The sequence below is a fragment of the Cnephaeus nilssonii genome (genome assembly GCF_951640355.1).
Source record: "Cnephaeus nilssonii genome assembly, chromosome: X".
In the NCBI taxonomy this organism is placed as follows: Eukaryota; Metazoa; Chordata; class Mammalia; order Chiroptera; family Vespertilionidae; genus Cnephaeus; species Cnephaeus nilssonii.
In genome coordinates, this window is record NC_137071.1 from 63724571 (window position 1) to 63747825 (window position 23255).

At 36.0% G+C, this 23255-nt stretch overlaps 1 protein-coding gene across 3 annotated transcripts in view; it reads left to right on the top strand.

Annotated features, from left to right (window-relative positions):
* The window catches only part of DIAPH2 (diaphanous related formin 2), a 981952-nt gene that overhangs the window by 265016 nt on the left and 693681 nt on the right, over window positions 1–23255 (top strand). For all 3 annotated transcript variants that reach the window (XM_079765114.1, XM_079765112.1, XM_079765113.1), the window contains 4 exons: window positions 564–628; window positions 3936–4040; window positions 8442–8738; window positions 11304–11418. In XM_079765114.1, the coding sequence (XP_079621240.1) occupies window positions 564–628; window positions 3936–4040; window positions 8442–8738; window positions 11304–11418 (582 nt within the window). The remainder of the gene's footprint in view (window positions 1–563; window positions 629–3935; window positions 4041–8441; window positions 8739–11303; window positions 11419–23255) is intronic.

Below are 23255 nucleotides of genomic sequence, written 5' to 3' on the forward strand. Positions count from 1 at the left end.
TCACTTATTTATATTCTGAAGTGTTTGATTAGATGTGAGAAGTTTAATGTTTATTTCCTTATTTACATAATATATTCTGCCCCCATTATAATTTATTTAAGTGAAGTCTTTCTTTGGGAAACCTGAATTAATGAATGTTATTGTATCTCTACCTCTAGCCTTATTTTAAAGGCTATTTTGAGTTTTAATAATCTTAAGCATAGATTCTGTGGGACCTATTTACCCATAATAAGCTACAAAACAATTTTTAAAGAATTCTATAATTGTGAAAGTTGCAAAATAATTAAATACCTTAAAACAATGATAATTTAGTCAAATATACTGTATATTTGGATGCTTGGTTTTGTGCCTCAAAAATACTATCATTGAATTCAGTTAGTATGCAAAAGAAAGACAATTTATGGTGGTTTATGTTTTCTGTGGTCTAGGTCAATTTCCCTTTAATAGCGATTGGCATATGGATGATTGTCTGTCTACACAGTAGAGTTACAGGCTGGCAGCCATATTTTGCCTAGAGATCTGATGCAATAACTTCTAATAGTTTTTTTGGTTAATTTTAATAGATTCTTGTGTGAACAAGGCAAAAGTTGAAGAAAGTGAACAAAAAGCTGTGGAATTTTCAAAGAAGGTAAGGCTTATAAAGTATTAGCCATAATTATTAAATTAATAATTTAATCACAGTATATATTCCACTGTGTTCCTTTATGTAAGGCTTTATAAATGTTGTTTCAGTTACGTAGTACTTTATGTTTCTGGATTCAAACATAACTAGAAGATATTGATTTCTTTCATGATAAGATATGGTTGCTACTGTTTCCTCCTCATCACCTTTAATCCATTATGGAAGAAAAACACTAGCCCTAGTCTACTAAAATGATAAATGAAGGTTATAGTTAAAAGCGATCAGCAAAAATATATTTCTCCATTGCTTTGCTGCAGCTCTCACTTACAATAGGTATCTCCTTGGAGAACTGTGAGATGTTTAGCTAGTCTTATCTGTTATACTCTAAAGTCATTGCTATTAATAGCAACAGAAAGATGCAGTGTTTTCTCTCTGTGTATGGGTTTCTCTTCTCGCTGCTTAGACTTACTTTCTTTGTATTTTATAATAATCATTTTTAAATGATGCTGCTGCTTCATGTAGTATTGGTGCAATCTGAGGTTCTCCTTATGTAAATGTCAGCTTTTTAAATATTTTAATTTCATTAAGATCTTAGATTGTCTTTTCCTTGTTTTCTGAAAGCATAGTTACAATTTTATTAGCCTGTACCAAAGGTTGCATTTTTTTGTTGTTGTTCTAGATGCTATGAAGTGTTAGTATGGTATTTCTCTGCTGCTGGTGGCAGGGAGAGGGACTGAAGCCCAAGTCTAAAGGCTTTCCAGTTTTCAGCCTCTGACAGCAAGATAAAGTGCTTACATATTGCTGTCTCTTCAAAGTTATGTCTTACCTTGGAGATTAGATAATCACTTTTGCTATCACTCTAGAAATTATAGAGTGTTACTGAAGTTACTTCAGGGCATCTGAAGAAATGTCTTTGCACTTTCAGTTACTAGAATAGATTTTTAAGAGCTTGAGCATAAAATGTTTGTGTGAATATGTCATTTTTATTGGTGAAAGAAAATGTATGCTTTTGATTAATAGACATTTATATTTCTAATGTTCTTGTTTTAAGTAGCACATTTAAAATTCCCTGTGAAAATCTTAGAATCTCCTTAATTTTTCCCTGGCACTGTGATTAGAGACCACAAGACTGGAGCAAATTGTGACAATCTATCCAGTAAAGTTTTCTGTAAGCATATGTTATGGGAAAAGGAGTCCTGAAATAATAAAAAAAGAAATTTCAGTGTTTGGTGCTTTATTCCCATCATCAACATTTAGAAGAAACATGAATGATTTTCCAGGGGTTGTCTGCATGTTTTCTCTTATTCTAGGTGATTTTAAGAGGCAGTATAAAGCAGTTAAAAAAAGAGAGAGAATGAGGGGCGCTAGAATGAAAAGCAGTAGTTGTAAGATCTGATCTCGGCTTTGCCACTAATTAGCTGTGACTTTAGGTAAGCCACTTACTCTCCTTGGATCATAGTTTCTTTGTCATTAAAAGGAGTGGATAAATTTAGTGGATTTATTAGAAGTCTCCCAGCTCACACATCTCAGACTTTTCTGATTCCTTCTGTGGGTTTACAGATAAAGATCATTTCCAGCAGAAACACTGTGTGCCTCTCTTCAAAAGTACTAGCAAACAAACCTTTTGTAGAGGAAAACTATATAGTGTGCTTGTGTAGACAACATGCTTGACAAGCACACAGGAGAAGCTAACTTTGGGAGGACAAGAGTATAGAATCAGATAAATCGTGTTTGTTTTTTTAAATTGAGGTAACATTGGTTAATAAAATTATACAAGTGTGCAGTTCCATAACACACCATTTGTGTATTGTATTGTATGTTTACCACCCCAAGTCAAGTCTCCTTCCATCACCATTTATCCCCACTTTACCCTCTTCAATAGGGATAGTAGTGAAGTATCTTCTCTGTGAACTAGGAAACAAGATCATTTGCTGACTGAAGGATCTGGGGTGGGTTTAGAATTTGAAGTTAGGACCAGCCTCTGTGGGACATTTTCCTAGGACTCAAGTAGACACGAATAAAGGAATTAACTAGTATTTCAAGTTTGACCAAAACACTGTGATTATCCAATTTGCTCACCCACTCTTTCTTCAGACTAGGATCTGAGCGGCATTTTATAACTTGCAAAGGTCAAATCTATTGTGAGGATGAATATGTATTAGTGTAGTGAACATACTTTTTATGTTTTACAATCTCTAAAGACAATTTTGTACAGTAAAAGATCAAAACAGAAATAAGATAATTGGAATAATGTGTAGACTTCTAGAAGTGACTCAAAGTGATACTGACAATAAGGGCAAATGTTCTATAGCTGGGTATAAGCAGTATTCACTCTTAAGTATGCAGGCTTGTTTGGGCCTGCTTACAGCCCTGACTGTAGTGTGAGCTGGGCAGGATACAGTAAATGGGAACTCACCATTCAGATGGTCTCTTTGGCTTAGCACACTTTAACCTCTTATTTTCCCTCTTGTAACATTTAGACAAGTGTTTTGGTTAACCAAGTAGAGGAGAATGCCATTATGGCATATATCACTCTACTGTCAGATTTCAAGGAGCACTACGTTTTGGATGTTAGACAATTAAGATTATAATAGATATTCTCATTTGTATTAATGCACATCCATTTGAGTGTTCTAAAAGGTGCAATCTCTTTTCAAGGTTAAATATAATTAAGGAGTTGAACTGCTTGATGGTTAATTTTTAGGTTTCATTTTTCTAATTGAATAAATTCGAAAGTATGGGATGAAACATTAAAAAACAAGAATAATTCTAAAACCTAACTTTCAATAACAGAAAAGAAAGATCCATTACATATGAAGAGAGACTTCTCAGTTCACCCTTTTAAACTGTGTTTTGTGTTTTTAAATTGATTTTTAGAGAGGAAGGGAGAGGGGAGAGAGAGAGAAACATCAATGATAAAGGAACATCATATATTGGCTGCCTCCTACACACACCCCCACTGGGGATTGAGCCCACAACCCAGGCGTGTGGCCTGACCAGAAATTGAACCAGTGACCTCTTGGTTCCTCGGTCAACCATTGAGCCACACCAGCAGGGCTGTTTTGTATTTTTTTTTTTTCAGAAGTGAAAATGGGGTTTGTTTTTCTTGGGTTGGGGGCATATTTCTTCTTTACTACTACCACAGCTATACTCGACCCCCACTTAATTGTCATGAAAATAATGAAGCTCTGATTTTTTTAGTGACCTAGGAATTCAGCAAAGCAAAAGACATTCTACTTACTTAATACCTAATGTTTAAAACTTTCTCGTAACTGTATTATGAAGTGTACATTTATGGTGGTGATCATTGCAGTTTGATGAAGAATTCACAGCTCGGCAGGAAGCTCAAGCTGAGCTTCAGAAAAGAGAAGAAAAAATCAAGGAGCTTGAAACAGAAATCCAGCAACTTCGAACCCAGGTAATGAAACAAGATATAGACTTTGTGTCATGTCACAGTGAGGTTGATGGTAGAAATTATCTTGTTAGATGAAGGAAAAATACGACCAGAAGCAGACTTTTGGCAGTTTCACATATTTGTTGAAATAACTACAGATTTGATTTTCTAGGACAATAAATCATTTTAATGTTTGGATAACAATAAGGCATTAGTCACTTGAACTGCACTGAATAACCTTAATGGAATGAATATATTATACAAGCAAAACTGTCTCTGAGATGAAATTTTCATCATGATTTGAAAAATTAGGTGCATACTCTTTTCTTTTAAAAGTAACATGAAAGTGCTCCTTAATTTTAATTATCCCCAAAGCTTTTTGTGATCTCTTTAAATCTTGAATACCATCATTTGAAAACTTATAAATTTTGCATTTGCACTTACATTCCCTATGATGAAAAGACTTCGTATATACTTAAAATCTTAATTATACTGTCTAAACTCAAGAACTGATTACGTACTCTCAACACATTTTATGTTTTCAGTAAATATAAGAACTGTAAGATAACTTCTTAACATTGTGAATGCTGAGGTATTGGTTGATTGATTAGTTCTGTTGCCATTAGTCTACTGAAGAATGACTTCTTAGTCACCCAAGAACTCCCAGTTACCCATTGCAGTAGCCTTTTCCTTCCCTTATCCTGTTTCATTCATTTTATTTCTTTTTACTAAATATTTCTTTCTCTTTTTTGCTATCATCCGACTTCTCTTTTTACATCTGAGAACTCAGTTCTTATTTCTGTTTTTGACTACCAAATGGTGACATTCACCAATGTTCTTTCCCCTGCTCTTTTTTCCTCTGTATGTCCTTAAAGTAATATCCATTCAATATTATAATTCAAATATCACCTTTTGGTAGGTGTCAGGTCTCCTGAGTTTGTCTTGTGTTTCCAGCTCTTGATTACCTTTCCACATGGATGTTGAAATCAAACCCATTATCTGTGGTCACCTCTATTTTCTAAAACCAGCTTGATCTCCATTCTCACTTGTTTAAATTTTACCACAAGTTGTTTTGATCATGAAGCTGGGGGAAGGGAGTGTCTTTTCCCTGCCCAGCCATCTGACAAATTAAGCTGGCCACTGTTTTATGTCAGTTCTTTCTCCAACCCTTTTCACTTGCATCAAAACCCAGAACTGCTCAGGGTTACTCCCATTACTTCCTGCCTGGAATACTACCATTGTTTCTTAACTTTCCTCCCTGCCTATAGTCTCTTCCTCCTCAGATTCATCCTTTTTGTCAGTGGCAAATTAATCTTCCTAAAACACTGCCCTGATTATTGTCACTCTGGCTTTAATATTTCCAATGGCTGCCTGTTGCATTCAGGATTAAATAAAAATCTCCTTACCAGGAATGTGAAGGCCTTCTATCATGGGCTTCCTTATCTCCCCTTTGCAGCAGAGTCTGAATGCTCCCCTAACTACAGCCTCTGTTGCAGCTAAGTCACCTTCCCTCCCTTCACATTTAGAATTTACTGTCTCCACATTTCCTTCTGCCTGCATTTCCCAGACATTAGTTACAGAGATGCTAATAGGTTTTTCATGAGGGAAGCATGCCATAGTCCAATAAATTTGGTACACTTGAAATTCTCTTCTTGGAGAGTTGGAATACTCATTAGCATATTAAAGGGTCTGAGATGTCCTACATTGAAGAAACCTGTCCACTTCTTTTTCATAGAGCTTTCCCAAACTCATTCAAGCATAGAATCCTTTATTTCAGACCACCTATTAACATCTCCTGGAAAATAGCGCTTTTATGAAACTTAGTCGAGAAATGCCGATTTTAATGATTCTCTGCCAGAAATGCTCTCCCTTGTTCATCTGTGCCTGCAAAACATATTCTTTAAGGATAAGTTCAGTAAAATTTCCTTTGGAAAGCTTCACCAAACACTCCATTAAGGAATTTCTGTGGACTTCTGTATCACTTTTGTAGACCACTCATGTCGTATTTGTTTGCATACCTGTTTTGTTTCTTCCCCTGGAGCATAAACACCTTGAGGACAGTGTCTTTACTTATTATTCTTATTCAAGGCCCTACTGCACCTGGCACAAGGCCTTACCATTTAGTGAGTAGTGAGCTGATTTATTAAATGAACTAATCTGTAAAAGTGCAGAGGCACAGAATGCTTTCTAGTGCACCCAAAATTGTGTCAAATATGATTCACTTGCAATATTTAATTTTCAATACTCTATTGTAGCCTAATTTAATTGTTCCATTCCTAATTGTTCATTGGAGGAAATAAAAGGGCTGATATGATTTTATGTTTAAAGGCTGGTGGCATTTAATATAAACATTTGAGATTCTTTATTAAATTTGAAAAATATGTATTTAACCTGAGTAAAATCCTATTTTAAAATTGTAGTGGTTGCTCACATTTTATATCATAAATATGACCTAATAGAGGCAAAATTTTATATTTATAAATATGTATTACTTTAATTTTCTGTTTCGATATAAAAATGGGATACATGTTTTACCTTTCAAATTATTTAACAAATCATTTTATGCACAATTTGTAGGGTAATTTACTAATTCCCCGAATTTTTCAGAAAAATTATTTTAATTTTCTCCAGTATTTCTTTGATCTCCATTAAGATTGTAAACATCAGGCTGTTTTCTATAATTTTGCCATATTAAAAATAAAAGAATGTTGCATATGTAATTCTATCTTTAATTCTTCCTAATCTCTCTGGGGAAGATTGCATTTCACTACAGGATTGCCATTTGTTTGATGTAAGAACACCTTGATTGTATATATGTAGATACATAAAGATTCATATATGTGAATAAAACATGTGGACAATGAACATTGAATAATATGAGAAACATTTTCTGATTCTATCTACCCATGATTGTTAATTTACAATCTTATAAATAGATCAGTCCTTTAAGTTGATTATTCCAAAAAATATGCATCAACATATTTATTTTGTAAAGCTCTTTCTAAGTTTAATTAGCACAATTAAGTAGTCCAAGTAGGAAATTCATATTATTACTGAAGATAAGAAATCTTGCTCTCCAAGTAAAATTATCATTATAACCAAGAAATTTCATTGATTTTAAACCTTTTATTCAGTTAATCTAATGTCATATCTTGATTACAACAGATGTCTGTTCATTGATAGGAGTTTCTTAGGAATGTTTATAATGAACAACTTCCCTTCTATATCCATTTACTTTGGAAAGTGAACAATTGTGATCAGTAATTGTTTAAAGAATCAGATACAAATTAATCATCAGAAAAGCAGACAATATGGAATGCTATGTTCTCTTTCATCTGTCATCCTTCATGTTAACTAATGAGTTTGAAGTTACTTTCTGGTAATAGAAAGAAGCTATACTCTCCTTATAATGTAATTTGAGTGAATTTCCCTCATGGCAATGACACCCATTCATGAGGAGGTAGTCTGCTATTGTGGAGTGAGGACTGCATTAGGTATGAGAAGAACCACATTCCAATCTTTTAAAAAATATATATATATTTTATTGATTTTTTACAGAGAGGAAGGGAGAAGGATAGAAAGTTAGAAACATCAGATGAGAGAGAAACATCGATCAGCTGCCTCCTGCACACCCCCTACTGGGGATGTGCCTGCAACCAAGGTACATGCCCTTGACCGGAATCGAACCTGGGACCCTTCAGTCCCAAGGCTGATGCTCTCCACTGAGCCAAACCGGTTAGGGCCACATTCCAGTCTTAATCACATTTCAGACTGTGTGACTTTGATTAGTCATTTAACATTTTTGCAGTTACTGTTTGCTCATCTGTAAGCAGTGAGAGATAATGGTGAAATAAAAATGCCCTACCTACATTCCAGGGTTATAATAAGAATGAAAAGAAATAACAGGTTTAAAAGCATTGATAACAATATTAATATGCAAATGGATGTTACTTAGTATTAATTATTGGTATTAGAAGACAGCTGAGTTACTGGTGCTCTGAGATAGACCCTGTGTAAAGCTAGTTGGCCCCAAGGAAATCAAATCAATGAGCTTTTAAGTATTAACTATCTCATGTTCAAACCAACTAGTCTAACAGGCCCAAGCCATATAATATACTTCCTCTTTGCATATAGTTATAATGAAAGGTAAATTTTTTCATTATTTTGGGAGAATGTTTCACAAAATCTTTGAGAATGCCAACTTTCCTAGCATTAGTGTGTTAGCAAAAGTAGTCAATGTTCAGAGTTTATAATGCTATCAAAAATCTATGCAAGTCTTTTCCATATACTGTTAAGTCCTTAAGTTGTTGCTCAGTTAAATAAAGTGCATGTAATCTTAAACCTAGCACAAATGTCTCCTGATACGTTTTCTTTGCTGCTTTATTTTACTGTAAGTATTTAAACATTGGGTTATTTATGTTTCAGGGACATGGAGTCTCAAGTGCATCAGGAATTCCAGGCCCTCCTCCACCACCTCCATTGCCAGGTGGTGGGCCTCCCCCACCTCCACCTCCACCTCCACCCCTTGGAGTCCCCCCTCCTCCTCCTCCTTTACCAGGAGGCATACCACCACCACCACCTTTGTTTGGGGGACCTCCTCCACCACCTCCCCTTGGAGGAATTCCTCCTCCTCCAGGAGCACCAATTGATCTGCCTTATGGAATGAAGCAGAAAAAAATATATAAACCAGAGGTGTCCATGAAGAGAATTAATTGGTCAAAGGTAATACTACAACTAGAGTTTTTTGGCTTTGTCTAGTCATAGTTCATCATTAATGTATGAGTGACTGTATTGCTATCTATGAGTATTATAGCATACTAGGGGCCCGGTGCACGAAATTTGTGCACTGGGGAGGGGTCCCTCAGTCTAGCCTGCTCCCTCTCACATACTGGGAGCCCTCAGGGGATGTCCTACAGATGGCTTAAGCCCACACCCCATTGGGAGTGGACCTAAGCCACAGTCTGGCCTCCCTTTGCTTGAGGCAACTGGGCTGATCAGGGGAAGGTGCCAGCCCCATCACCCTGCTGCTGCCAAGGTATTTTCATCAACACAAACTCCAGTCCCTTTACCATGAAAAAATGACAACTCTCTTTAAGCATTTTCAAGATGTGTCTTTCATAGGATATGACATTTCTTTATTTTTCTTTTTATCCTCACTTGAGGATATCTTTCCATTGATATTTTCCCCTTCCCTCCCATCCCAAGCTCAGCACCTCCCCAAGCTTAAAGCCTCTACCCCAGGTTTAGGCTTGGGAAGGGCCCCCCCCCCCACCTCCCATCGCAGGTTCGGCCGCTTCCCAAACCTAAAGCCTCCACCCCAGGCTTTAAGCTTGGGAAGGGGTCCCCCCCCCCAGAACCTCCAATCACAGGCTCAGCACCTCCCCAAGCCTAAAGCCTCTGCCCCAGGTTTAGGCTTGGGAAGGGGACCCCACCCCTCCTATGGCAGGCTTGGCCCCTTCCCATGCCTCAAGCCTCCGCCCAGGTTTAGGCTTAGGAAGGGGACCCCCCCCCCGCCTCAGATCGCAGGCTTGGCCCGTTCCCACGCCTAAAGCCTCTGCCCCAGGTTTAGGCTTGGGAAGCGGACCCCGCCCCTCCTGTGGCAGGCTCGGCCCCTTCCCACGCCTAAAGCCACCGCCCCAGGTTTAGGCTTGGAAAGGGTCCCCTGCCCCTCCGATTGCAGGCTTGGCCCCTTCCTAAACCTAAAGCCTCTGCCTGATGGCCAGCTGGGAGTGACCTGGGTGCCAAGGAGGTTCCCGGACCCAGGCATGTATGCAAATTAACCGTCATCTTGGTTGGGTTAATTTGCATACTCACTCTGATTGGCTGTGGGCATAGCGAATGCACAATTTACATATTTCTCTATTATTAGGTAAGATTTGAGGACCATCTTATGTTCATCTTTCCTAGTACAAATGTTGCTGTTTAACTGCACAGATAATTTGAAATTAAAATAGAAGGCAAAAGAAAAATCAAAGTGAAAGTGATAATTAAATATATCACCAAATGAAAAATAATTTTGATTCTTATATCATTATTAACTTTCAGTACTGTAACAGTAAATATACTTTTTTTCATTGATCCTCTATATCTTAGTTATTTTTGTTTGTAGGGAATGATTATTATTATTTTTTACTTTTTAGATAGTTTGAGATAGGTGACAATAGTCAGTAGTGAATAACCCAGTTGTTTTTTGATATGATGTATGACTGTTGTTTCTTTTCCATAATATTTTGCTGTATTATTGTCATATAATATGTCTTGTAAAAAGCTTATTATTGAGATTGGCACAGTCCCCATTCACTAGGAACTAATCTTTTAATGAAAATACAGTTACCCAGGCTACCAGTTGGGGCAATGGCTCATCTAAAAACATACAGTGATATTTGACAGTATCTACATAGAAAATTGGTTTTCCAGAATAACGGTAAATCAGTTTTAAAGTTATGTATATACTTATGCTTTGCTCAGAAAGTAAATGGTTTCAGAAAGTAGATTTTTTAAAAATTAGGTACAATCTACCAAACTATAGGATCCCTAAGCTGTTGGTTCAGTTGTTTTTGTGTGTAAATGTAATGGTATGTTAATTTAGCATGCAGTATAATGGTACTAGGGATCACGAAGCATCATGATGCCCTGGAAAATGCACAATTCTAAACTTGGGTTTCAGTATAGTGACTAAGAGCACAATTCCTGCCTAGTTTTAAATCCAGTCTTTGCTATTTACTGCCTTTGGCAGCTACTGAAGCTCTCTGAGGCTCAGTTTCCTCATCTTTAACATGGAAATAATAATAGGTCCTGCCTCAAAGAATTAGATGAGTTGATGTAGCAAATAACTTAAAACAGTACTGGACACATGGTTGGAGGCATGTATCAACTATTATTATGGTTATTGACTTCAACTTAATCAGTGAACATAGGGAATTCACATTTCTGAATCTTAGTTTCCCCATTTTAAAAAATCCAGGAGCAAGAAGACTGTATGTGAGTTGGGGAAGGATTTGCTAAATTATTTTTAACATTTCTTCCAGTAGAAGATTTTTATTTCAGTAGAAGATTTTTTAAATGTAATTTGCTATAAAGCCTATTGCTATAATGTGCCTTTTCTATTTACTAATCGAATTCTGTGCCTTTCCCAATAAATACTTCAATAGTATTATTTTGATGGGTCCTAAAGTTGATTTAGTAGGTAAATGAGTAAAGGAACTGTCATTCAACTGTGGTGAAAGTGAATTCTTGAAAAATTAAATATAATGTTTTAGAAACATATGTTTGTTATTTTTGTTTCAGATTGAACCCAAAGAATTATCTGAGAACTGTTTCTGGTTAAAGGTTAAGGAGGACAAGTTTGAAAATCCAGATCTCTTTGCAAAATTGGCACTGAATTTTGCTACCCAGATGAAAGGTACATTGTTTTTTATATAAATTCTTTATTCTGATATATCGAATTGGTTGCTTTGCTAAAGTTTCTACTAATACATGTGTCATCTTTCCATACTGGAAGGAGTCAAACATGAGTACATTAATACATTAACTGCATGTACCCAACAACTAAAGAAGGTAGCTCTTTTGCCTTTTAATTTTATTTTGCATAAATGTTATTCATCTGAAAATCTAAGTTTTATTTTTATTGTTTAATGTATTATTCCCTCTCTATTATAAAGTTGTCATTTTTACTGAGAAGCAGAGATGAGTTTGTTGATTTACCATGTAAGTTAAAATAATGCAATAATACTGATGGCTTTAAGTTTGCATGACATTGGAATAAGATTGATACCCTAGTGCTCAAGTAGTCTTTCCTCTTACATTTGTACTACTTATCAATTTGGTTTCCTAGGAAATTTTATAGTTTCTTTCTATAAGCAAATTTTGTGGAATAATATCAAAATCTGGTACCTAGTAAGTATTTTTTACTGATTTGCTAATAGAGTGCCTTGTTTATGATTAGTCCCTTAGGCTCTTGTGAATGTCCCACATAATTTTGGTGCTATAGAGGTAACTTCTCAATCTTATAAGTAAATGTTGTAGTTTGTGAATTTTTGATAGTTTATATTAACATTTACTATTTTACTAATCATTGTAGAATTGATAGTTTACTTAAACAGAGGATTTTTTCAGTCTGAATCTTTACAAATAAGAAATTGATGTATTTCATATTCTTTTGCCCTTTACCATTCATTTGTCACAACATGCCCCAACATGTGAAAATATGACTTTTGGAAGATACAAAGAGAGAGAGACAGAGATATTATTCCTTTTCAGCCATTCTATCAAATCTTACACACTGGAGGTGCTTGTGCTATATTTGTTGTTCCTTGTAAATTGAAGTTCGCACATACAGAAATCTGGGGGGTTACAGTATTTTGAAGAATTCTGACATTTTACAAAATTCCTCTCATTAGGTCTTTTTTCCCTTCTTCTTTGCTGCAGTAGACCTTACATTTGAATGGTTCTTCAATGACTCCATAGACTATTTGTTATAAACACTTTTTCTAAATTGAAAAAGTAAATTATGCTTATATTAAGGTATGTATATACTTAAAAAAAGAAAGAAAGAAAAGACACATGGTAAACATATCCTTCAATCCCAGACTTACAGCTTCTTCTCCAGAGAAAATCACTCTTAATTATTTCTCACATTGCCTATGAGAACTAGGCTATGCCTCTAGAAGCATATGAATATTTATCTTTTTTTGTTTTTTGTTACTTTACTTCCTGCTGTTTTCACTTTTGTCCTTGGATATTATTCCATAATAGAGTATGCTTATTTCCTGTGTTCTTTTTATATACTGCATAGAATTTTGCAGTCTAGGCCCATTTGAATTTATGTAACCAGTCCCCTAATAATGGATATGTAGTTTAGTTCCAGTCCTTTGCTATTTCAAGCAATGCTTCAGTGAACATGTACCTACATATATCTTTGTGCACATGGGATATATCTGTAGGATAAATTCTAGAAGTGAAATTCCTGTCTAAAATGCTGTGTACATATATAATTTTGATGGATATTACCAAATGGTCTTCCAAAGAGTTTGTGTCCATTTGTAGTGCCACGTAAAACATATGAGCATCTGTTCCCTTCGCAGAGGTGAAAATGGTAAATCATCCATGTTATAATTTTTACTTCTTAAATTACGAGTGAGGCTGAGCAACTTTTCTTCTATTCATAGGCAATTTTAATTTCTTATTTCCGTGAAGTTTTCTTAACAGTTCTTTGCACACTCCGTATTGAGCACTTGCTCTTTTACTTACTGATGTATTTGGATTGAGTCCCACAAGAATCATAGGTTTCATAAAATTTTAGCGTTAGTCTGAACCTTAGAAGTGATTCTTTATTTTACCAATGAAGAAAATGAAGTTTGAAACATAGAGGTAACTAGAAAACCCATTGGAGAGTTTCTACAAGTAGTGTGGCATAGTGGGGAAAGCCAGAGGAAATGGAGTTACACATATTTGCATTCCAGCTGTGCTGCCTGTAACCTCTGAGACTGAATTTTCTCATCCATAAAATGAGTAGACTAATGTTTACCTAGTAGTTTTGTGAGAATTAAATAAGGTTATATATTTAAAGCACCCAGCACAGTGCTTAGCATAGCAGGCACTCAATACATATTAATTTCCCCTTACCTTTCATTTAACATGGTGTGTGTGTTTTGTTTTAGTTATTGACATTTAATATAACTGTTAATTCAGCAAGAGAATTTCCTGCTCTTCAGAGCAGCACTTGGTAGAGCCAATCAGTTACAATAGAAGCAATTCTTATTGTGACTGCTAAAATCTAATCAAACCAAAATAAAACTAAACAAAATTCACATAAAGGCTTTCATGTGTCCTAGCCAGTTTTGCTCAGTGGATAGAGCATCGGCCCTCGGACTGAAGGGTCCTGGACTCGATGCCAGTCAAGGGCACGTACCTTGGTTGCAGGTTGGATTAACCGGCTCTGGTCAGGGTGCATGCGGAGGCAACCAATTGATGTGTCTCTCTCACCTTTGTTACTTCTCTTTCTCTGTCTTTCCTTCTCCCTTCTCTTCTCTCTAAAAATCAATTGAAAAATATCCTTGGGTAAGGATTTTTTTTTAAAGGCTCTCATGTACTCATTGCTGAGAACATTGCATTTCCATTCCTCTTAACACTGAGTCTTGGAATTTTCTAAGCAGTGCTGCTACTATTTCTTTCCTAATTTTGAATATTTGAGTACAAATCAAGTCAGGCACACCTAAATATCATGACTTTTACTAAGATTTATTTCTGAAGGGACATTTAACGCAACAATTAAGCATTATAGCATATTCCAGACAAGTATGGTATAGCCAAAACACATTTTCATCATACACAACTGCCATTTATTTTAATAACACTTAATAACTATCGATTGATCTTACTGTAATAGCTGAAGTTCTTTGTCTTTCACAGGGTCTTGATTTATAATTTGGTCAGTAGGTGGCAGGATCTGTAAGAAATTAATAGGGGGCTCTGGCTCCAGTGACCCAAGCAGCCTTGAAGTTCCTGGAGTTCCTAGCTCCAGGGCATCATTTTCTTCCCCATTCAGCTGCAGTTTGCCTGTCACTCAAATGCAATCAGGAAGCAGCCACACACTCATTGTTTCTAAGAACTATTTCCAAAGCTCTTAGGCCCACTGTTCTAAAACCTCTGAGAATTTCCTCCTACTGCAAGGGGTTTGGAGAGAGAGCTCAAGGATCTGTTGCCTAAATTCATTGGAAAGCTTTACCGGTCTGTTTTAAGAAAAGGTTTAATCTAGGTATTTAAAGTTGCTTTGGATTGCTAAATAGAAAGAAGTCCTAAAATACACTAGTTCTGATAAGTATAGTATTTAAATGTGTAAATATTTAATATAGGAAAGTACCATTAAATTATACTTCCTATTTGAAGTACTTATCTTAGAGTTGTAGATAAATTTATTTTCAACTTTCTATTATAAACCAAATTATTTTTATTTTAGGAGAGAATGGATCTCTCATTTTGGTCAATTTCTATTTTTAGAGTCCCCACCATGTGTAAGGTACATGGGAGGGAGAGAGAATAGGCTTATTCCTGTACTAGGGAACTCATCATGTAGGGAAGGGGAGAGGAAGAGGACCACTACATTTATTCAAGTTGTATTAAATATCAACATAGATATTCTTAAAATGCCAAAATGGAAATAATTAATTTTGCCTAGGTCAAATGGGGATCCCAGAGGTGGTAGCATTTGAATTGGGCCTTGTGTTTTGGTAGAATTTCAGTAGGGGAAGTAGAATAGAAGGCATTCTAGGCCAAGAACACCATTAGCAAAGTAATGGGGTGGGAGGAGGTGAAGCCCATACTGTGTTGAAAGCACATCCTGTTGGGTTGGGACTTGGGGGTGAAGGTAGTAAAGTGAACTTCACCTTGAGGAAATGGGGTTTTGTTTTTTTAAGCATGAGGGGCCCAATAACTCATCATTGAGCAGGTGTTTGGCATACACATAGGTGATGGGAATTCACAGATAGATGATGGAACATTGCTTGTGAATAAATACCCTTAGGCTAGGCAAGATATGGTGATTTCCTGACTAGTAGGAATTCTTAACATCTGTTGTGTATTCTAGTTCCTAAGGCCTTTGCCCCCACACTTATAATATTTAGGTTCTTCTTACAAGCCATAATGATGCTGTATTACAAAGTATATCTCAAAATGATGTCTGGATTAGTGAAAAAATTATATCTCTGTGTATTAGAGACAACTTGAAAAGGCCCTGTTAGTACTTGTGAATATATATATTACATATGCAGATGTTGGAATTTGTATTTGTGCTCTAGTTTTATTATTGATTTGATGATATTTGGCGGCATAGAAACATCAAGGGGCTAATAATAGTGTCATTTTCCTTAAAATTTATAGTAATTATAGATAATAGTGATATTGTATAAGAATTAATGTAATGATGGCTAATATTAACTAAACTTGAAATAATAATAAAATATGTATGTTATAACTGCTAATCCTAATTAGAATTTCTAGGGTTCTCTAGAGACCTCAGGAAGAACAAAGATTGTGTGGAAGTTGTAAGCAGTTTCTTGGTTTTAATGTTGCTTGGAGGAAATATAAGAAATAAACACCAGAGGTTAATAAAATTTAGCTTCTTCAATAATATATTTCTGTAGTACAGTTTAGTTTTAATAATAACAGAAAATTGAGCTATTTATATAAAAGCACTTTTCCTCTAGGATCATATTCTAAATTGTGTTTCTTAGTCTTGGAATCAGCTGGCTGCTTTTGAAGATACCTGCTTTTTTGTTTGCTTTAATAAAGTCTTCTATATTTAGTAAAGCAATAAAAAACCAAAAGAGTAGTAAAACCTAATTCGTCTCTGTCTTCATAATATAGGAATTCTTGGAATTGGCTTGAAAATAATGAGATGTCAGTCTCAGAGTTCACACCCCCTATAAGATGGCGCTAAAATGTCCTAAGAGACCTGGTGTCCTAATAAATAACCTGTCATCTTAATGATACATAATACATGTTCTATAATGTAAGTTTTAATACAGAGAGAACCAACCAAGAAGACCTAATTCTTTTCGGCAGCCAACTAAAAAGCATACATACATATATATAATTGAATTATTTGATTATGTCCAAATATTTGGATTTCTCTATATAAACTAACTGATTAGCTTTGTCTATCACCTTACTAAAATTGTCAAATAATTCAAAATTAGGAACATTTTAAGTGTTTTAAATTATGCTGACACATACATTCCTTTCTAATTGTCTTGTTCTAGCATTGATCAACCACTTTCTTCCTGTAGAAGAGGGAACAAGGAATTTGTGAGCCAGAGATACATCCCATTGTTTAATTCTAAGAGTCAATAATTGTAGAGAGAAGTTGAAGCAGTGTATCTTCAGCCTTTTAAATGAGTAGGCTGCAAACTGGCTCTATCTTTACATATTGGTGATGGTGTGGTGATTGTGCTGCTTCTACTACTAACACCATCACTATTGAAAACAATTATAACAATCATCAGCATCATCATCATCATAATAGCAATAATAACACATTTATTAAGCACTTACTCTGTCCCAAGTGCCAGGGTAAACATTTTAAATCCATATCTCATTTAGTCCTCACACCAACCCTAGATGCTATTAATAATATTTTATAGGTGAAAAAACTGAGGCTATGGGAGATTAAGCAATGTATCTTATTTACAATAGCTGATAATTGGTAAAGCTGAGATTTGAACCCAGGTTTGTTTTTAATCACTTACTTCCCTATGTTGTAACATTGGTGTTATATGGCTTTTATGTCCTTAGTAATTTGGGCATTTTGTTGCACAGTTTAACTGATTCCTTTTTAATGCTGTTGTTTCACATATATTATCTTATAAAATGTGTAATCCTGATATCCTGGAACTGAAGATAGTTCTTTAGAGCTTAAACCACACCTAGGAAGTTGTATGTTCATGGAAGGGGATATGCCTATTTTTTGCTATGATTTAAGATTTTTTAAGGCATTTTCTTCATAGAATCTATTAACTGTAGAGCATGGCTATGACTTGGGGTCTGTCTCTTTTAATAATGAATGAAGAAATGTGGTCTTCATGCCATTAGGTATTTGGTAAGCCTATATTAATATATATGGGGTACATAAAGTAATGAAATCAATTTTTCATGGGGTTAGCTTTCTAACACGATAGGCACCTTCTGTTATTTTAAAATGACAATTTTTAGCTGTGAGTTAGACTGTCTCTCCCGTTTTAGTAATTGTTGCTAATAAGCATTGTATCGATTAGGCACAATCACAGGTGCTCAGTTGGTAGCATTTACAATTCACACAGATACTCATTTACATTTAGAATTATTATTCTCCTAGATTAGTTTTATTTTGGCAAATAGAAACTATTGACATTGAAATGTAATGGACATTTCTAACACAGCTATGTAGAAGCACAAAGCCATGTGCTTTGTTCCAACTGAAGATTGATGGCACTTAAACCAGGTCCAGACTGTATCTCGCATGATAAAAGAAGCAAAAACAAGAGGTTTCTCTCATTTGTTTAAAAAATAAATTCAATTTAGAGAAGTTTAAATCTGGTAGGTTTTTCTGAGGCATTATATGTAAGTAATTCCTATAATCAATTATTCCTTGTTGGTGAGAATAAATTTGTTTCTTTTTAATGAGTTATTCAGTAATATCTGATTTTTACTTAGTTTTCCCTAATTTTAAATGTTGTTTTTTGCTATTTTTATTTTCATTATTATAATTTTTATTTGTGACATTATTTTTTGTTTGATTTTTATCATTTCTTACAGTATTATCATTATATAATTGACCTATAAAGTTATGTAAATTTAGGCTGTATAACATAATGATTTTACATATTGATTACCACAATAAGTTTAGTGACTATCCCTTACCTCACATAATTACAGATTTTTTTTTTCTTGGGATGGGAACTTTTAATATTTACAACTTTCCAATACATAATCTAATAAAGAGGGAGTATGCTAATTGACTGTCACACCCTCACAAAGAGGGAAGCACCCACAGCCAATAGGGAGGGAATATGCTAATTGACTGCAACACCCTAAAAGATGGAGGCACCCACAGCCAATAAGGAGGGAATATGCTAATTGACTGCCACACCCTTAAAGATGGCAGCGCCCACTGCCACAATATGGCAGCACCCAGTCCCCTTAGCCCCCCAGCTGCCCAGGGCCGGCCTGAGGCGCAGGCAAGCCTTGGATGGCAGCTGCCCAGCCAACCAGGGCCGGCCTGAGGTGCAGGCAAGCCGCCCAGGGCTGGCCCGAGGCTCAGATAACTAGGGCCAGCTGAGGCTTGCACTGCCAGCAGTGGCAGCAGCAGAGGTGTGATGGGGCCATTGCCTTCCCTTGATTACTAGGTTGCCTTCTGCCCCTGAGGGTTCCCGGACTGTGAGAGGGGGCAGGCCGGGATGAGGGACCAGTGCATGAGTTTTCATGCACCGGGCCTCTAGTTTATCTTATAATTGGAAATTTATACCATTTGACCACCTTCACCAAATTCTCCTACACCATAACCTCCTGCCTCTGGCAACCACAAATCTTAGCTCTGTTTCTATGAGTATATCATTATTTTAAAACAATGATTAACATCTTGTCAGATAGGTATGCCAATTGAGTGAGTTCAATTTTAAAATATATATTTTATTGATTTTTTACAGAGAGGAAGAGAGAGGGATAGAGAGTTAGAAACATCAATGAGAGAGAATCATCGATCAGCTGCCTCTTGCTGTGCCCGCAACCAAGGTACATGCCCTTGACCGGAATCGAGCCTGGGCCTTTTCAGTCCGCAGGCTGATGCTCTATCCACTGAGCCAAACCGGTTTTGGCGAGTGAGTTCAATTTTATTAGGTGCCCTCCAGATCCTGTATGGGAAATGACCCAAGAAATTCAAAATTATAACTTAAAAATATCAGTTCCAGCCTGGCCATCATAGCTCAGTGGTTGAGCATCAACCTATGAACCAGGAGGTCAAGGTTCAATTCCTGGTCAGGGCACATACCCGGGTTGTGGGCTTGATCCCCAGTGTGGGGCATGCAGGAGGAAGCCTATCAGTGATTCTCTCGCATCATTCATGTTTTTATCTGTGTCTCTCTCCCTTCCTCTCTGAAATCAATAAAATATATCTTAAAAACATTAGTTCAATTTAAACAATTAAAAGTATTAATATTTGTTGTGCACTTGCTATATGCCAGCTACTTTTTTAAGTGTTTTACATGGATTATTTAATTTTTTAATCTATGCTGTAGGTACTATTTTTATAGCCATTTTGCAAATGAGCAAAGTGGAACCTGGAAATCAAGCTCAAGCAGGATGATTGCACAGCCTGGGAGCTTTACCACTTTGCTATGATTACTATGTGAACAAAGCTGGGAAATAGGGTGCATTAGAACAAGCCTGAATCTGCAGCCTGTCCTTTTGACAGAACTGAATGAATCAGTTTGCTCACTAAGTAATTGTTTACAGTGTGCTGAAAAACATAACTCCCGATATAAAACCCATCTAGAAAGAGTGAAATATATTGAAGTTGTTAGCAACCCTTGGCTAAGTGCTCTACATTCGTGTGTTTTGCCTTTGGTTTATCCATGGCCAAATATTAAGACTAGTCTGATTTCTCCCTGCCTCCCCAGCATCATTTTTTTTCCTGTTCTTGGTCATTTGTTGATAGTGACTTAAAGATTATACTTTTTTTTGTTTTGTTTTGTTAATCCTCACTGGAGGAGATTTTTCTATTGATTTTTGGAGAGAGTGGAAGGGATGGGGAGAAGAACATCGATGTGAGAGAGACACATTGATTGGTTGCCTCCCGCATGTGCCTCTACCAGGGCTGGGGATTGAGCCTGCAACCCAGGTACATGCCCTTGACTGGAGTGGAACCCCGGACCCTTCAGTCTGTGGGCCAATGCTCTATCCACTGAGCCAAACTGGCTAGAACAAGGATTATACTTTTAATTTGAATTAATTTTATAGGAACCTAAACAGTCTATGTGTTGCATTCAAATGGCAAATATAACTATTGTGAAATATCAATATTCCCTGCATTTGAATGGTTTACTGAGAGTTGACTGTGTCTGGTTTCATGTGATAAGAACAGACTGATAACATGCTCCTGGCAATGAGAGAGCAATGTGCTTTTCCTAGCATGTAATTGTTTTTAATAGAAGGCAACAAAAGTGACTACTCTGTCACATGTGATGCTACTAGGATATTTGTAATTGTCTTTGAAAAGAGAAGCTGGTGTGATTAGGTACCTTTTGTTCCATTAATAGCAATAATAAAGATGCTATCACTGCTCTCCTAGCTTTTACTTTATTATTTGTTTTTACAGTACCAATCAGATCATACTCTTGTTAATTATTGGCATTTTTTATTCTATATCACATGCCTTTGTTTTAATACTGAGAATTTAAGTCTTTTAACAGTTTAGTGTATTATCAAATGTTAATACATATATCTATGTGATAGATCAGAATGTGGTTCTAAAATCCTTGTATCATAATTTATAGATCTTCATTTTATTAAAAATATCACTTGGTATTGCACAGTTTCTTAATCTATTTCAGGGCATATACTGAACCACATATAAAGGTAAAATCTTAGAAAGTTAATTTCTTGGATTTGAAACAGGATTTGGGGACACAAGTCTAGTCCTTTTTGAATATTTCAGACTAAGGCATAATTTAGCTAAGGGATTCCTTTAGAATTTATAATTTCTTAAAATTTTAGAATTCTTTACTCTTTTCTGAGATGGCTTCTGATCAGCCATATTCTTTTTCATCTTCACTTATATATAACCTATGAAAGCAGTGAGATTTTTTCATATTTTCTTTTTAAAATTTATTTGATCTACTAATGATGTCTGTCATCCTTATATAAAGATGATACTACCTACCATAATTAATAGGGTATGATAATGTTTTGATTTCCAGTGGTAGTAATTTTTTTTTAAACTGATCATTTCATCTGTTTTTTGTGTAATGCTTTTTGTGACAAATTATACACATTTATGATGACAGTGGGTTAGGTGTAGAGTCTGTGTCCTTGGTACAGAACCAAGGTATCTGACACAGTAAGAATTGAACTCATGACCTTGGCATGGTATTTTAACCAATGTAAACAATTGGCCACAGGTAGATATATATAATGACAAAGATAACTGTCAGCTATTTACAATAGCCTTTGCTGTACTAGATATAAACTTCATAATATTTGCTTTCTGTAATAGTAGTGCCTAAGAACAGCTTTATACTATAGGTTTCCAAATTGCTTAATATTTGAGACTTTTATTTCTTTATTTCTTTATTTATTTTTAATTTAATAAATCTTTATTGTTCAGATTATTACAGTTGTTCCTCTTTTTCCCCCCCATAGCTCCCCTCCACCTGGTTCCCATTCCACCCACTTCCCTTACCTCCCCGCAACTGTCCTCATCCATAGGTGTACGATTTTTGTCCAGTCTCCCGCACCCCTCACACCCCTTTACCCCGGAGAGTTGTCAGTCCACTCCCTTTCTATGCCCCTGATTCTGTTATATTCACCAGTTTATTCTGTACATCATATTTTTAATTCACTTGGTTTTTAGATTCACTTGTTGATAGACATGTTTTTGTTGTTCATAATTTTTATGTTTACCTTTTTCTTCTTCCTCTTCTTAGAGAATACCTTTCAGCATTTCATATAATACTGGTTTGGTGGTGATGAACTCCTTTAGCTTTTTCTCATATGTGAAGCTCTTTAGCTGCCCTTCAAATATGAATGTTAGCTTGGCTGGGTAGAGTACTCTTGGTTGTAGGTTCTTGCTATTCATCACTTTGACTATTTCTTGCCACTCCCATCTGGCCTGCATGGTTTCTGTTGAGAAATCAGCTGACAATCGTATGGGTGCTCCCTTGTAGGTAATTAACTGTTTTTCTCTTGCTGCTTTTAATATTCTCTCTTTGTCTTTTGCTCTTGGCTGGCATTTTAGTTATGATGTGTCTTGGTGTGGTCCTCTTTGGATTCCTCTTGTTGGGGGTTCTGTGTGCTTCCTGGACTTGTAAGTCTATTTCTTTCACCAGGTGGGGGAAGTTTTCAGTCATTATTTCTTCAAATAGGTTTTCAGTATCTTGCTCTCTCTCTTCTTCTGGCACCCCCATAATTCTGATGTTGGTGTGCTTGAATTTGTCCCAGAGGCTTCTTACACTATCTTCAAATTTTTGGATTCTGTTTTCTTTTAGCTTTTCCAGTTGAGTGATTTTTGCTTCTTTGTATTTCAAATCTTTGATTTAATTCTTGTGTTCCTCTAGTTTGCTGTTGGGTGTCTGTATACTATTTTTTATTTCAGTCAGTGTATGTTTAATTTCTAGTTGGTCCTTTTCCATATCCTCGAGGGTCTCTCGCATATCCTCGAGGGTCTCGCTAAATTTATCGGCCTTTTCTAGGAAATTCTTGAAAAACTTTATAACCGTGGTTTTGAACTCTATGTCCAATCATTAGTTTTCCTCCATTTCTTTGGTTTGTGATCTGTTTCTTTTTCTCCCCATTTTCGCTGCTTCCCTGAATTGGTAGGATAGCTTTGTGTGCTAGTTGTCCTATATGGGCCAGTGGCTTGGCCTCCCCAGTTACCTGAGGTGGACACTCTTGGTGCCCCCCTTTGTGGACTGTGTGTACAGCCTTGTTGTAGTTAAGTCTTGATTGTTGTTGGTGTCAGTGGGAGGAGTTGACCTCCAGGCCAATTGGCTG